This window comes from Glandiceps talaboti, chromosome 15 (genome assembly GCF_964340395.1).
Source record: "Glandiceps talaboti chromosome 15, keGlaTala1.1, whole genome shotgun sequence".
Taxonomy (NCBI): domain Eukaryota; kingdom Metazoa; phylum Hemichordata; class Enteropneusta; family Spengelidae; genus Glandiceps; species Glandiceps talaboti.
Window position 1 is genome coordinate 15642426 of NC_135563.1, and position 13193 is coordinate 15655618.

The 13193-nt window shown below is 33.4% G+C and overlaps 1 protein-coding gene across 2 annotated transcripts in view; it reads right to left on the reverse strand.

The window, feature by feature from the left end:
- LOC144446456 (shootin-1-like) overlaps window positions 1-13193 on the reverse strand; it is a 104618-nt gene that overhangs the window by 43708 nt on the left and 47717 nt on the right. For both annotated transcript variants that reach the window (XM_078136221.1, XM_078136220.1), the window contains one exon: window positions 2845-2998. In XM_078136221.1, the coding sequence (XP_077992347.1) occupies window positions 2845-2998 (154 nt within the window). The remainder of the gene's footprint in view (window positions 1-2844; window positions 2999-13193) is intronic.

The following is a 13193-nucleotide window of genomic DNA, read 5'->3' on the forward strand; positions in this document are numbered from 1 at the left end:
ACCATTATGTTGAGGAACCCTAATAAAGTACTTGGAGAATTCAGGTAGGTGATATATACCTACTGTTCCTTAATTACAACAACACTGTAACTTTTACTTTTATATTAAATAATAAATTTGAAATGTGACATCTTTCATTATTTCCCTTTCTCCTTTTAATACACAGATAGCCAATATGTTGAGTGCTGGAGATGACATTTACTAGGTGTGAAGTTGACAAATTTCTGAGAATTTTTTTGTTCAAGGTGTGAGTGCACACCTACTTGAAGTGTTGGTTCTTGTTGAACATGATTATCTGCTTCAGATTCTTTTTTATCACATTACAAACAATAGAATTTCTATGAAAAACTAAAGAGCATAACTAGAAGACAATGCAATGAATTACCATATTACAGTATCTAATAGCTGATGACAATTCAAACATGGTTACCTAGCAACCATGTGGAGCAGCATCTTTATGGATGCCTATGAGTTGCCAGGAAGTACTTATTAACAAATGGTCTTTACATGACAGAGTATTCATACTGAGGTATGATTTTTATTTAACTTCTCAAAAAGGTGTTAAAATTTATCATTTGAATTAAAGCACTCAATATCATTTCAAGTATTTCTATCTCATTCTGTATTCATGACACTAAAAAATCAAAGAAGCCTGAGGTTGCTCTAAATGAGCATAGGTAATCATTTCCTATTAACAAATTAAAATGATTGAATACACAAGAGTCAACAGTATTAACGCTATTACCAGCCGTACTATGACACAGTTTCTGTTTTCATTTGATTCCAAAATCCAATTTTATAATATCAAAATCTAATTTACTTTGTTTACATATATGCAATCAATACAGGAAATCGCTAGTACATAAATATTTACCAACGCTGATTTCTAGTTTTCTCAGAAAAGTATGAAGTCATTAAATGAAGCATGTGAGCTATCAACTTTGCACCCTATGAATATTCATTTTACGTTATTGGGCAAAAGACAACTACATGCACACCTATTTCAAAGTTCAAAGTTCAGTTCTATATTTGGCAGCAATGACCAATATTTGAGATGACTCTCTAAATTGCAATCAATATTTCACTGTAATTGAATGATTTTGATTTATTGGTGAAGTGTTTGTCTAGTATCATAAGGGGTGAATCATATGTGATACATATATGTGTAGTAATTTATTATCTACATTAGTTCATTCTTACTCACACTCAAAGTCACCATCACGTCATTATTGTCAACAAAAAGACGATAGTTCACAACATTCCTTAGTTCAAGCAACAAACTGCTGTACTGTCCCTGTTCAATGTTACAGAACATGATGTTGTATCGGACTTTGGTGCTAAACAAATTCTTCTTCTCATTGATTGATTGATTGATTGATTGATTGATTGGCTGATTGATTGATTGATTGATTGATTGAAACAAGGTCTGAAACTTTCAATACATGTGTGTAGAGACTTAACTCACTTCAAACAACAGTCTAGAACTTGACATAATTAGACTTAACTTACTTCAAGGGATCTGGTCTAGAACTTAACATACTGTGACTTTGCTTAATTCAAGTGACTTGTCTATAACTTGAAATATTACTTTAAGTGACTTGATCTAGAGCCATCTAGAGGGACTTACAATTGCCTTAGTCTAGAATTTGACATCAATGGGCTTTACTTACTTCAAGTGACTTAATTTAGGACTTGACAATGACTTAACTTTTAATACTTCAAGTGACTTGGTCTAGAGGGTCTTACAGTTGACTTTGTCACTAACTTTAACTTTTGTCATTAACTTTTCTAGGGTGTTTAATTACTTTAATGAGTAGATTGGTCCAGAATTTTAAATACAGGACTTAACTCATTTCAAATGACTTGGTCTATGACTAGTCACTTGGTCTAGAACTTGACATAGAGCAGCTTGATTCACTTGATTTGCAATGATGTATGTTGACTTTACTTTCATATAAAGGGAACTTCAACCTTCCTACTCACTATCACATGTTCTAATTAATGCAGGACATCGACACAACTTTCACCTGTCTTCAAAAATATTACATAAACGTTGAGTGATGTTATGTAAGGTTTAAAAACAAACACATTCTATCTTTATAGATACTGCATCTGCATGGCAGGTAAAACCAATTACTAAGAACGATTAGGCATGCTTCAATGAATGGAATGAATTATTGTATATTTTGTATATAAAGTTATTGTGTTCATGACAACCTGTACTTTTCTTAGTGTTTGAATACTACAACCTCATCTCATCATTTGTAATAAACATAGTTAGCTCAAACTTATTCAAAGTATATCAAGCACTGGATATATGTATTACACACTAATACAATCTGCACTGTCTGATATGTTATTCAGCCCAGAGACTTTTCATGGTTATAATCAGCTATCATTTAAACCATCATGGAATACTACTCAGTATTGTCAAGCCTAACAGCCTAGTCTAGAGGCTATCCATGGCTTCAATCCTCTGCAATCTCTCTCTCTCTGAGATAGTGATCAAAGAGAATTGAAGCTATGGAAGAGATCAGAGAAGATTGAGGCCATGGATAGCCTCTAGACTAAACAGTCTCTGAGTAGTGTGTTGTCACGATTTGACTTTATTAGTTGGAGGGGTAGGCTGAGTAGAGTGTAGGATATACACTGTACCATTCAGCACTACATAGTTAATTTCCATGAGTGTTGGCTGATAGATAGAGTGGCACAACATGTCACATCTTACAGACTAGGGCCACACGGCTTATAAGTTTAATACCCCAACATAGATGAATTATCATTTGAAGAGTTGAGAAAGGACTACTGCAAAAAAGGACCAAAAATAACATTGTACTGACTTACCATCAACTGTTTTCTTGAGTTCTACAACTTCAAGATTATCTTGACTATCATCATCATCATCATCCAATGAGATATCCAGTACTTTGACATCAACATTTGCTTTCATCAAAATTGCCTGACTTTTCCTCTTGATGTCTTTGTTTTCCTTCACTACCTGTGGAAAAATAATATCAGTAAAATCACATTTAAACTAATCAGACGATATCTGTTGTCAACAGAAACCTTATATTTGCAATGTCTGTCTGTCTGTCTGTCTGTCCATCCATCCCTCCATATCAGTCCGTCCGTCTCCCTGTACACCTTTGACTGTCCACCTGGTACTAGTAAGTTTTGGCCTAAGTTACAAAACCCAAGTCACTAGCCTGGAGTCCGGTATTAAAAGTGGAGAGTTTTGGCTCTCACTTTCTGAATGGGTGAGAGCAAAAAATCCCTATAGAACTGGACTCTAGAAATATGCTATAAACATATAATTATGGTAAGTCATGGGGGGGGGGGGGGATATAGGTAAAATTTCATTTCCTCTAAAATCAATCTCAGTTTTGGAGGGGATCCCTGGTAGAACTTAGAAGTCAAGGGGTACCAAAACATCTCAGATGCCATATAGTAAATTTAAAAACATTTAAGGAGTCTGATCAGAGATATCTGTACAGTCTGTAATTTGATATAACACAAGGAGAGACCAAATCAAGGGATTCTTGAAAACAACAACGAAATAGACATACTACTCATTCAGATTCTATCAATGCTGTTCTGGTCAATTGGTCCTTATTTCCTCACAATGATTATGTACCTAAACCTTACTATTAATTCCAAAACTACTCTCTTTCTCTGAATTCAAATTATATACCTCAATACATTCAATATGTATCTGAGCCAAAAAAAAGCCATGCATATATTTCTTACAATATAATTCAATTTTGAATATAAATTTATTCTGCAACGATTTTTGTGCATAAAATACACTTGAGGATTCTGTAACTTTTTGAACACATCAACCCAAAACCAAACAAGGTCATTTCAAATAATATTTCATCTAGTGAGATTTCCCATGTGACTTGGAAAACATATCAAACCAATCGTTTATACAAAATATTACAACATTTGTTAAATGTTAAATACCAGAGTAATCCCATTGCTAACAATGTTGAGGTAAGTGAATATACAACATTCAACAAAATTTTTTGACTATAAATTAAGCAATGCTCTAAATTACCAAAAATATTGTGAGAATGACTTCATGGACTCTGGGGTTCATACTTAGTAATGAAAATTTCTACTCGCAGTCAAACAATTTTGAAAAGCAAATCCCAAAATGTTGATGACATCTTGTCAACATCGTCAAGTATGTACTACATTTAACGTTTACATTTTTACATTTTACTTTCGAGACATGCAACAATAGCCCACTGTAATAATACGATGTTGATGAGAAGTCGGCAAAATTAGGAATTTTCTTCCTAGAAATTTTTTGACCGAGTGAGTCGAAATTGTCACCAAAAATATTGTATATCAACACTAACAGTTAATATTTGCCACAGAACTGTTTTTGAGTCTGGAACAAAAATAAGTACAAACTGATTAAATTCTTTTGCTGTTAAAAATCTGAATTAATTTCACTTTTTCTGATGCATTAAAACATTGATAGTTATATTGTTCTGCATGGAAATATCAAAACATTAAATTATAAATGGTCTTGAATTTTATGCATTAAATGACATCAATGGTCACTTGCACTTTTTACAAGAGACTGAAAATAAAATATTTTCAGGGCTAATTTCAGTGAGTTTGTTATTTATAAGTGATATTGTTACTCCATGGATTTACAGTTCATCAAGACACTGAATTATACAGTCTTGAATTTTATGCATCAATTTGATCAAATGACAATGGTTGCTTTCACTTTCTACATGAAGCTAAAAATAAAACAGTTTCTCAGATAATCCTGGTGAGTTTGTTCTTTATATATGATGCTAAAACATTAAATATAATATTATGATAGAAATGAAAGTAGTTTAATATGTGTGTAATCTGATAACAAGGCATAAACACTCCTATTTCATAGTATCATACTCACACAGCCCATGCATGCACACAATATATACAATACAAAGACTTCAACTCATTGAAATTCATGGGAGACCCTCAGAGGCTATCTAAGGTCACACTGTCGCTGTAGTACTATTGTTAGAAATGTTGACAATAAAATATCCAGTCAGTGTCACATTTTAGTGGTGTAAATCCCATCACTATACCTTACAAAAAGATTAACTGCAATTTACTTCCGTGTACAACAAATTGAAGCAAAGAAAGCCTGCATTACCTGTAACTTCAATCCATTCATTTTTTACCGTCGTGTGGATGAGTGGTTCACGTACGTACACAATCCTCACTAAACAATGAGCTCGGCTATTTTCTCAAAATTAATCTCATTTGCGAGATTAGCAACGATGGAATGTTTCTATGCATATAAGAACGGACATAATTCATTCTTCCTTAGCTGTCTGCTCTTTATGGCAAATTACACTCATTATCCCGGATAACAAAGACATCATATTAGCACCTCTTCAGGAAGAGAAAATATGAAATTGACGCGGCAAATTTATAAGCTTCGATAAATAAGGTTCTCGAGCTCTCTCAATGAATCATACTCTGGGATGAAATTAATAGAGACGAAAAAATAGTGTATACTGTCTGCATCAATGTCTGCCAATCAGATGCTCCGTCGAGGTACTATCCATCACAATTCACAATGAAATGAACAAAGGCAGTTTTCTATAAATTTGTGTTTTGACTGTCACTCCTGGCATTATTGCATTCTTAGAGATCAATACCGCAGAACTGAAACTCTTTGTAGTGAGAATGCTGTAGGCACTGAAATACGTGCTCTAGGCAGGTTTCAGTTGAAACATCAAAGTGTTAATGTAATAACACTTTAATTACACCAGCTTTCTATTTCATATCTGACACTTTTAATTCTACTAGTATTACACAGGATGACTAGTTTTGCCTCCAGACAATACCCCAATAAACTGGTCTGCTGAGAGATATTTGTGATCGGTTTTCTGAGGGATGTGGTTGGTCGGTTTGTTGTAGGTTAATTGCTGGGTTAATTGTCTGAGTATATATCCTAACATCTTTATTATACCACATCTACATTTACATCACTTTTATCCTCCTCAATTATAACCACAGGGGTAAGTGGCTACTTCTGCTTTTAAAAATCGACAAAAAAGTTCACAAAGAGAAATATGCACCCCTCTAAACTGTCGTTTTACATCTGTAAGTGTTTACTGTTGTCACCATGACAAGAGATGGGTGTGAATATGTTCATCTGCAATCCATTTTAGTGTCTACTATTTCTGTTTATAAATTCAAAAAAGCTAAAAAAAAATAAAAAAAATAATAACATTATTTGATTTCGGTTGCATGTCTGCTGAACTGGACTGCAGTAAATCTTGCATGTGTTTAACAAGCATTAGATAAATAAAACTATGTGTGCGTCATTATACAGAACAAATACATTAGAAAAATGCTCTCAAGTTACTATGGATTTAAAGAGATGAAGTGAATTTGAATAGTTTGTTTTACGTGACCAACTCACTATGCTGTTCTACTCAATGCTTGCATTTACAGAGTAACATGTGAAAAAGAGCTTTGAATAACGATTCATACTGAAAGCAGAACGAAACGTGACTTTTATGCAATTTCTGTCTCCCAGTAATAAACATTCGCAATAGCAATAATGTGAATTTTGCTGTATGTGTTTTGAAAACTAAACATCAGGTTTTGTAACCAATTTTGTCCTGCTGAGTTACCCAGTGACATTGTCCTTCAGGGTAATATTTCTAATCAAGTCATTTCTGGCACATGCTGATTTCTTTCAAACCTTGCACAAAGGTCAAACATTACACTAGACATACATACATGATTTCTCATTATTAGCCTATATAAATTATGGCTGAATGGCAGCTAAATATTTTATTCTTGGCATGGCCTTTGTTCTCTGAGTTCACCACCTTGTCTGCCAGACAGACATATTACAATAAATCTTTTTGTGTTGCCATACTTGTAAAAAATGGTTTATTCATAATTTAATACACCTGCTCTGAATCCATATTGCAAACAACACACTCCAGAACATATAACGTGGATTTAGGAATAAATCTGTTCAATAATAAATTATTTAATAAGAGAAATTATAACTAAACATATATAAAATACTTATTTTCTGGTTTCTTTTTTACTTCAATATGTATTTGATGTTTACTTTTAATACTAATATCATAATATCACAAAAATTCAAAATGCTATCAAAATTGATTTCAATCTTTCACATAATGAGCAATCGTTGTAATTTCCATAAATTTGCAACCAGCACTTCTAGCAAAGCTTTTATCGTGTTATCTATCACAATTATGGTAGAATGCCGAGTTGTAACCATTACACAATGAGTAATTAATTTGCTGGATGGCTACCAAATACACTTTATGTATGATATCACTAATGTAATGACACATGGCTAGACCTTTACATGTAGAGAGAGAGCGAGAGAGCACTACCAACAACAGAATGTGTCATTAATATTAGTGTCATAAATATTATTTATATGATCAATCATAGAAGTTACTTTGGTTGTCTTTCATTAAAATATAAATTTATCAGTTGTTGTTTTGCCTTTTGTGGCTATCAAACTTGGGTATGCCTTCCTGTAGCCTAGAATCTAAGTATGTTGACTTCAATGGTTCCTTCACCTACAAAAAGCATAGACTCTATGCTGAACTGTCTATCAACCTATAGAATCCCTGGTTGAGGGTCAATGCAGCTTTTGCCATCTTCTTGTAAATATACACTGGGCTGCAAAACTAGTCACAATTTCATATCGTTCTTGTACTGTTTTCCTGCTGACTTTTTCGATACAGTTAATATTTTTTGAATAATTACAAATAAATTAAAATTAAGTCTTCATTATAATAAATTAATATCTTTTATGTACATATATAGCCTAGAAAGTCTTCATTTCAAAACTCTTGGGTTTTTTTACAGTACAGATAACCTGTTAATAAATATTATACACTTTACAGAAAATATTTTCTGATATATATTAATAGCAATATCAAGAGCACATCAAGCACACACGTTAGGTTCTAACTGTTTTGAAATACTTCACAGATTTCATAAAATGAGCTCATGTTATAACTATCATTATACCATGCACGAGCCAGGTTCAATAAAAAATATGGAATATATACTCTGGTCATTCTATGTCATGACAACGCGCATCTACGTCATGACAGCATGTGTCTACGTCACTGGGTTTGCTGTGTTCGAAGTGTGAGTCAAAACGTTCAAAATTGCCATTACTTTCCCTATCTTTTTTATATAACTGGCGATGGTATAATTATGTTATTCCCCAATATTTTCCTTCATTCAACCAGAAAATACTTGTGACCTAAGGGTTGTCACTACATGTACTTGTCTATCGACTCGTAGAGACAAGGCCCCTTAGGTCAGTCGTATTTTCCTTCAAGCCAATGGCTGAATGAAGAAATGGGTAATAATATCTAATGACACTGATGGAAAATACTCTTGTTGAGATGATATCCCGTCAACCTCGTTTTTGAAATCATCCAAATGTACATACATTTTTTTTTACATGCAACTGGCGGCGCCTGGGACCCTATTTTGCATATGACTGACTGTATGTTTGGAGGTGGACAACATGTGATGACTCACTGGCAAGTAATCACCAAAATATAAACATTCCCTATATCTGGGTTTTTCACATGCAAATGCAGCATATCTGAATAATCCTGAGTGACACACAATCTAAACAACTGTTTGCAGGAGAATTTGTCTTATTTGGAAAGGTTTTTTTATTCTATGAAACAAACAGACTGATTTTCAACTAATTTGTGTATCAAGTTACCATCCTACGACATTCACAAACAATTTGTACATGATGCATGACCTGTGTGTTTCTCGAAGCAAAGAAAAAATGCTGAAAACAAGACCCAGAAGCTAGTGCTCTGTACAGCAGTTTGAATTTCCCGCATTTGCATAGATTAGCCATAATCCTCTTTATATAGGGCAGTTCTGTCTTTAAATTCTGTTTTGTATCTGGTGAATAAACAATTCAATTCAAAAAATATCCACAACAACAACAACAACAACAACAATAACAACAACAACTACACTCAACTTCTCTTGGCCAACATTTGATATGAAGCCGATAGATTAATCATCAACAAAGTAAATTCATAATAAATTTTCTGGTCACATTAATATTTCATGATTTATTGAATATTAAATTATAAATATCTAGTTTTACTAATTACTTTAATATGCTTGTTTACAGAGATTATCATTACCAGAAAAAAACGTGACATAATGAGGACAAATGATGTAAAGATTTCATATAGTTTGTAATCACTTGTATTTTATAAAATACATTCAGGTCTTAAAGTTAGTAGTAGTCCGGAGAACATTCCACTAAACATTGTATCCAGACTACCAAATCATCAATAGTTCAGAACACATAGACTATTAAACATTGTATCTAGACTACCAAATTAGCAGTAGTCCAGCACACACAGACTACTAAACATTGCCACGGTATCTCGACTACCAAATTAGCAATAGTCAAGGACACACAGACTACTAAATATTGTATCTAGACTACCAAATCATCAATAGTTCAGAACACATAGACTACTAAACATTGTATCTAGACTACCAAATTAGCAGTAGTCCAGCACACACAGACTACTAAACTGCCACAATATCTAGACTACCAGACAACCAAATTAGCAATAGTCAAGGACACATACACTACTGAACATTGTATCTAGACTACCATATCATCAGTAGTCCAGGACACATAGACTACTAAACTGCCACAATATCTAGACTACCAGACAACCAAATTAGCAGTAGTCCAGGACACATACACTACTGAACATTGTATCTAGACTACCATATCATCAGTAGTCCAGAACACATAGACTATTAAACATTGTATCTAGACTACCAAATTAGCAGTAGTCTAGCACACACAGACTACTAAACATTGCAACGGTATCTCAACTACCTGACTACCAAATTAGCAATAGTCAAGGGCAGACACATGCACTACTTAACATTGTATCTAGACTACCAAATTAGCAGTAGTCCAGAACACATAGATTACTAAACATTGTATCTCGTTCGACTACCAAATTAGCCGTAGTCCAGGACACATAGATTACTAAACATTGTATCTAGACTACCAAATTAGCAGTAGTCCATAGACTACTAAATATTGTATCTAGACTACCAAATTAGCAGTAGTCCAGGACACAGACTACTAAACATTGTTTCTAGACTAACAAATCAGCAGTAGTCCAGGACACATAAACTTCAAAACATTGCATCTAGACTACCAAATGGATAAGGTGGTAGTCTGTTAGATTAATGGAAATGAGAAGAAAATTATACCTAAAACAGTTCACTTTGCTATATCTGACTACAATAGTGTAGAAGATATATTTTAGCCCTGGATGCTAGCACTTTCTTTTCACTGATAAATTACTGGTGAAACAAAAATACATGAAATAGTATTTGTGAAGAAGAATCTTTCAAACATGCCAAATCTATAGTGTATGCAATTACATACGAGCCATATTCAGTACACGTAGTTCTGTGTAGTTATTACAGTCTTTCTTCTACTGAAGGAAAATGGAATGTACACACGAAATTGTTAAAAACAGTATGTATATATGTTTGTATGGATCGATGTTTAACTTTGAAATTCATTACGGAGTCTAGACAAATTCGGTGTATTTTTTATGGTTTCTTTACGACCTAGGTACATATGACGGCAATATATGGTAAATAGACTTATCGTCTCTTTGGGACTATCACTGCTTAACTGCACATTCACTTTCTGAATATCTACAGAGATAGTCACTTGTGTTTTGCAGTGTGACAGAACGAGTCCCAACGGTAGCATTTAAATTTCACTGTATTCAGAAGTTGTGATATGATTATGAGTATTAAACAATCTGTAAAGGGGACAGCCAACTTTTGTTTATTCCAATATTCCAGTTTAGATACACTGTAACAATATGGAACATTTTAATGAGACATTGTAATAACTTTTGACTGAAATGAACATAACTATTTCTGTACCCAGACAAGTATTTTGCAATAATTTGATACAATGTATCTTTAATTTGTTACACTAGGGATGTTTATAATTGCACTATGTTGCTTTGATTGTACTCAGGTAGGAAATTTATTTGACTATGGAAATCTACAAATGAAACACAATGTATCATTTCATTGAGATTAAAGTGAGATGTATTTCACATCATATGAATTTATGCTGTGTACTTTGCTACAAATAACATAATATTTCTAGACACAAGAAGAAATTCACTACCCATTATCACAGTTGAAAGAGAAATGTCATCAAAAAAAAATACAAACCATTTTGACAAACACTTTTGTTTGACTCAATAAACTGGACCAGGTTCTTCAAGGGCAAATTTTTATTTTCTTATGACTACATTTGTTACTGATCATTGTAGTTTTTTATGACGAATATACCAACTTTCAGTATGTTATATTATTCTATGACAAGCTTTCACATCATATTTATGTATTTAAAACGATGGGGGGGGGGGGGTACCTGTACACAGAAAGAAATATCATTATCTGGAAATCATACAGTAATTATTCCAATATTATCCCCACCCCCACTTTTTTTATCAAACTTTTTCTTTTTCTCTTCTGTCACAAAATATCATGGTTGAAAGTTTAGCCAAAAACTTTGTCATTTTGGGTTATTCGGGTTAATTTGAAATGTCACTTACATCATTTTACAATAACTGAAGTATGCGTTATATGCCACCGACATTTACATACACTCTCAAACCATGTATCATGATTTTATGATGGATTTCCTTGTCATAGGAATAAAATTTTACAATTGAATCAATTATAGATTATTTCAAAGGACAGTTACACTATTTGCCAATTACAATCCAAGTATGCCTCAGCAGAATACATGTAATGGAAATCTTGACTATGTTCCTTCAGAAATATGACAGCTGACCTTTGACCTTACAACTCTCTTTATATCATGTACAGGCATGATCATTCCAATTTTAAAAAATTTAAAAATAATTTCTGAATAATGAAATAGAGTGTGGATGTGGAATACGGAAATGCAAACAATAACAAGTAACTGTAGAACTTGCTGACAATATTCCCAATGTTTGATAAAATAGCTTGTGTCACATGTGATGATGCGTGTAATTTATTCCAATATTTGAATTGGTATGCATACTATGGTAACTTTTACTATGCTACATTAAATGATTTCCTGGCAGAGCCTCACGACATGAAATGTTCTTAACTCCTAGGGCGTCGCTTTCCAGTGAATATCCTTACTACTTGAATAGCCAAGCAAATAAAACTTCTAGTTCTAAGCACATTTATAGTTATAGACAAGTGCATTCTTCATTATTAATGTGCCAATAAAAAATCCTACACATTTCATGGAGAAAACAAAACATTATAAAAAAAAACAAAAATCATATAAAAAGTGAACAGAAACAAATCCATGTGAACACTTTGTATGTCAGCTACGAGAAAACACTGCAAGAAATTAATAAGCATCTGAATCCTGTTTCTTGACAAAAAAGCCTAATCCGACTCAATAACTATGTAATCTGTGTGTCAACACTGAGTGTTGTTTCCTCAATAACAATTACTGAGGCTTTTGATAGTAATGGAAAGGGCTTTTTCCCGCCATAAATTCCATTAGACATACCTGAGTCAAAGTATACTCATTTTTCATGATTTACTAATATTACACAGGTGTCCTGAAATGACCTTACACGTAGCCTCCAATAATTCACCTCTGCATGCCCTGTGTAATCTTCTATATTGGGTGGTATATGATCACTGTGTTACAAGCACTGCAGTTTCCTTCAGGCTTTCCTGAACGATTTATCATAAAACCTACTTGTGTGCATCAAAAAAACGTCAGGGTATGACAAAGATGGAGAAACTGCCATGAACTGAATGAGTATTTCGACAGGGCGGTACGGCAATTAAAGGCAAGCTTGACGTTCCCAATGGAAGTTGAAACAATTTTTCACACTACAGGTCGGTTGAGAAGGCTAATTAACTCATATCCTCGGGGACATTTTTAGCAGAGTAATTTTTCATTTCCGATACTGTAACAATCAATGGATGCAAGCTAGTAATAATGGTCGTAAAACTGTGAGAAAAAAACATGATGTGATATAGGGTGGTAAAATCTCAAATCGTCGATATGATCATGGCCATAAACTGTGTCGGTC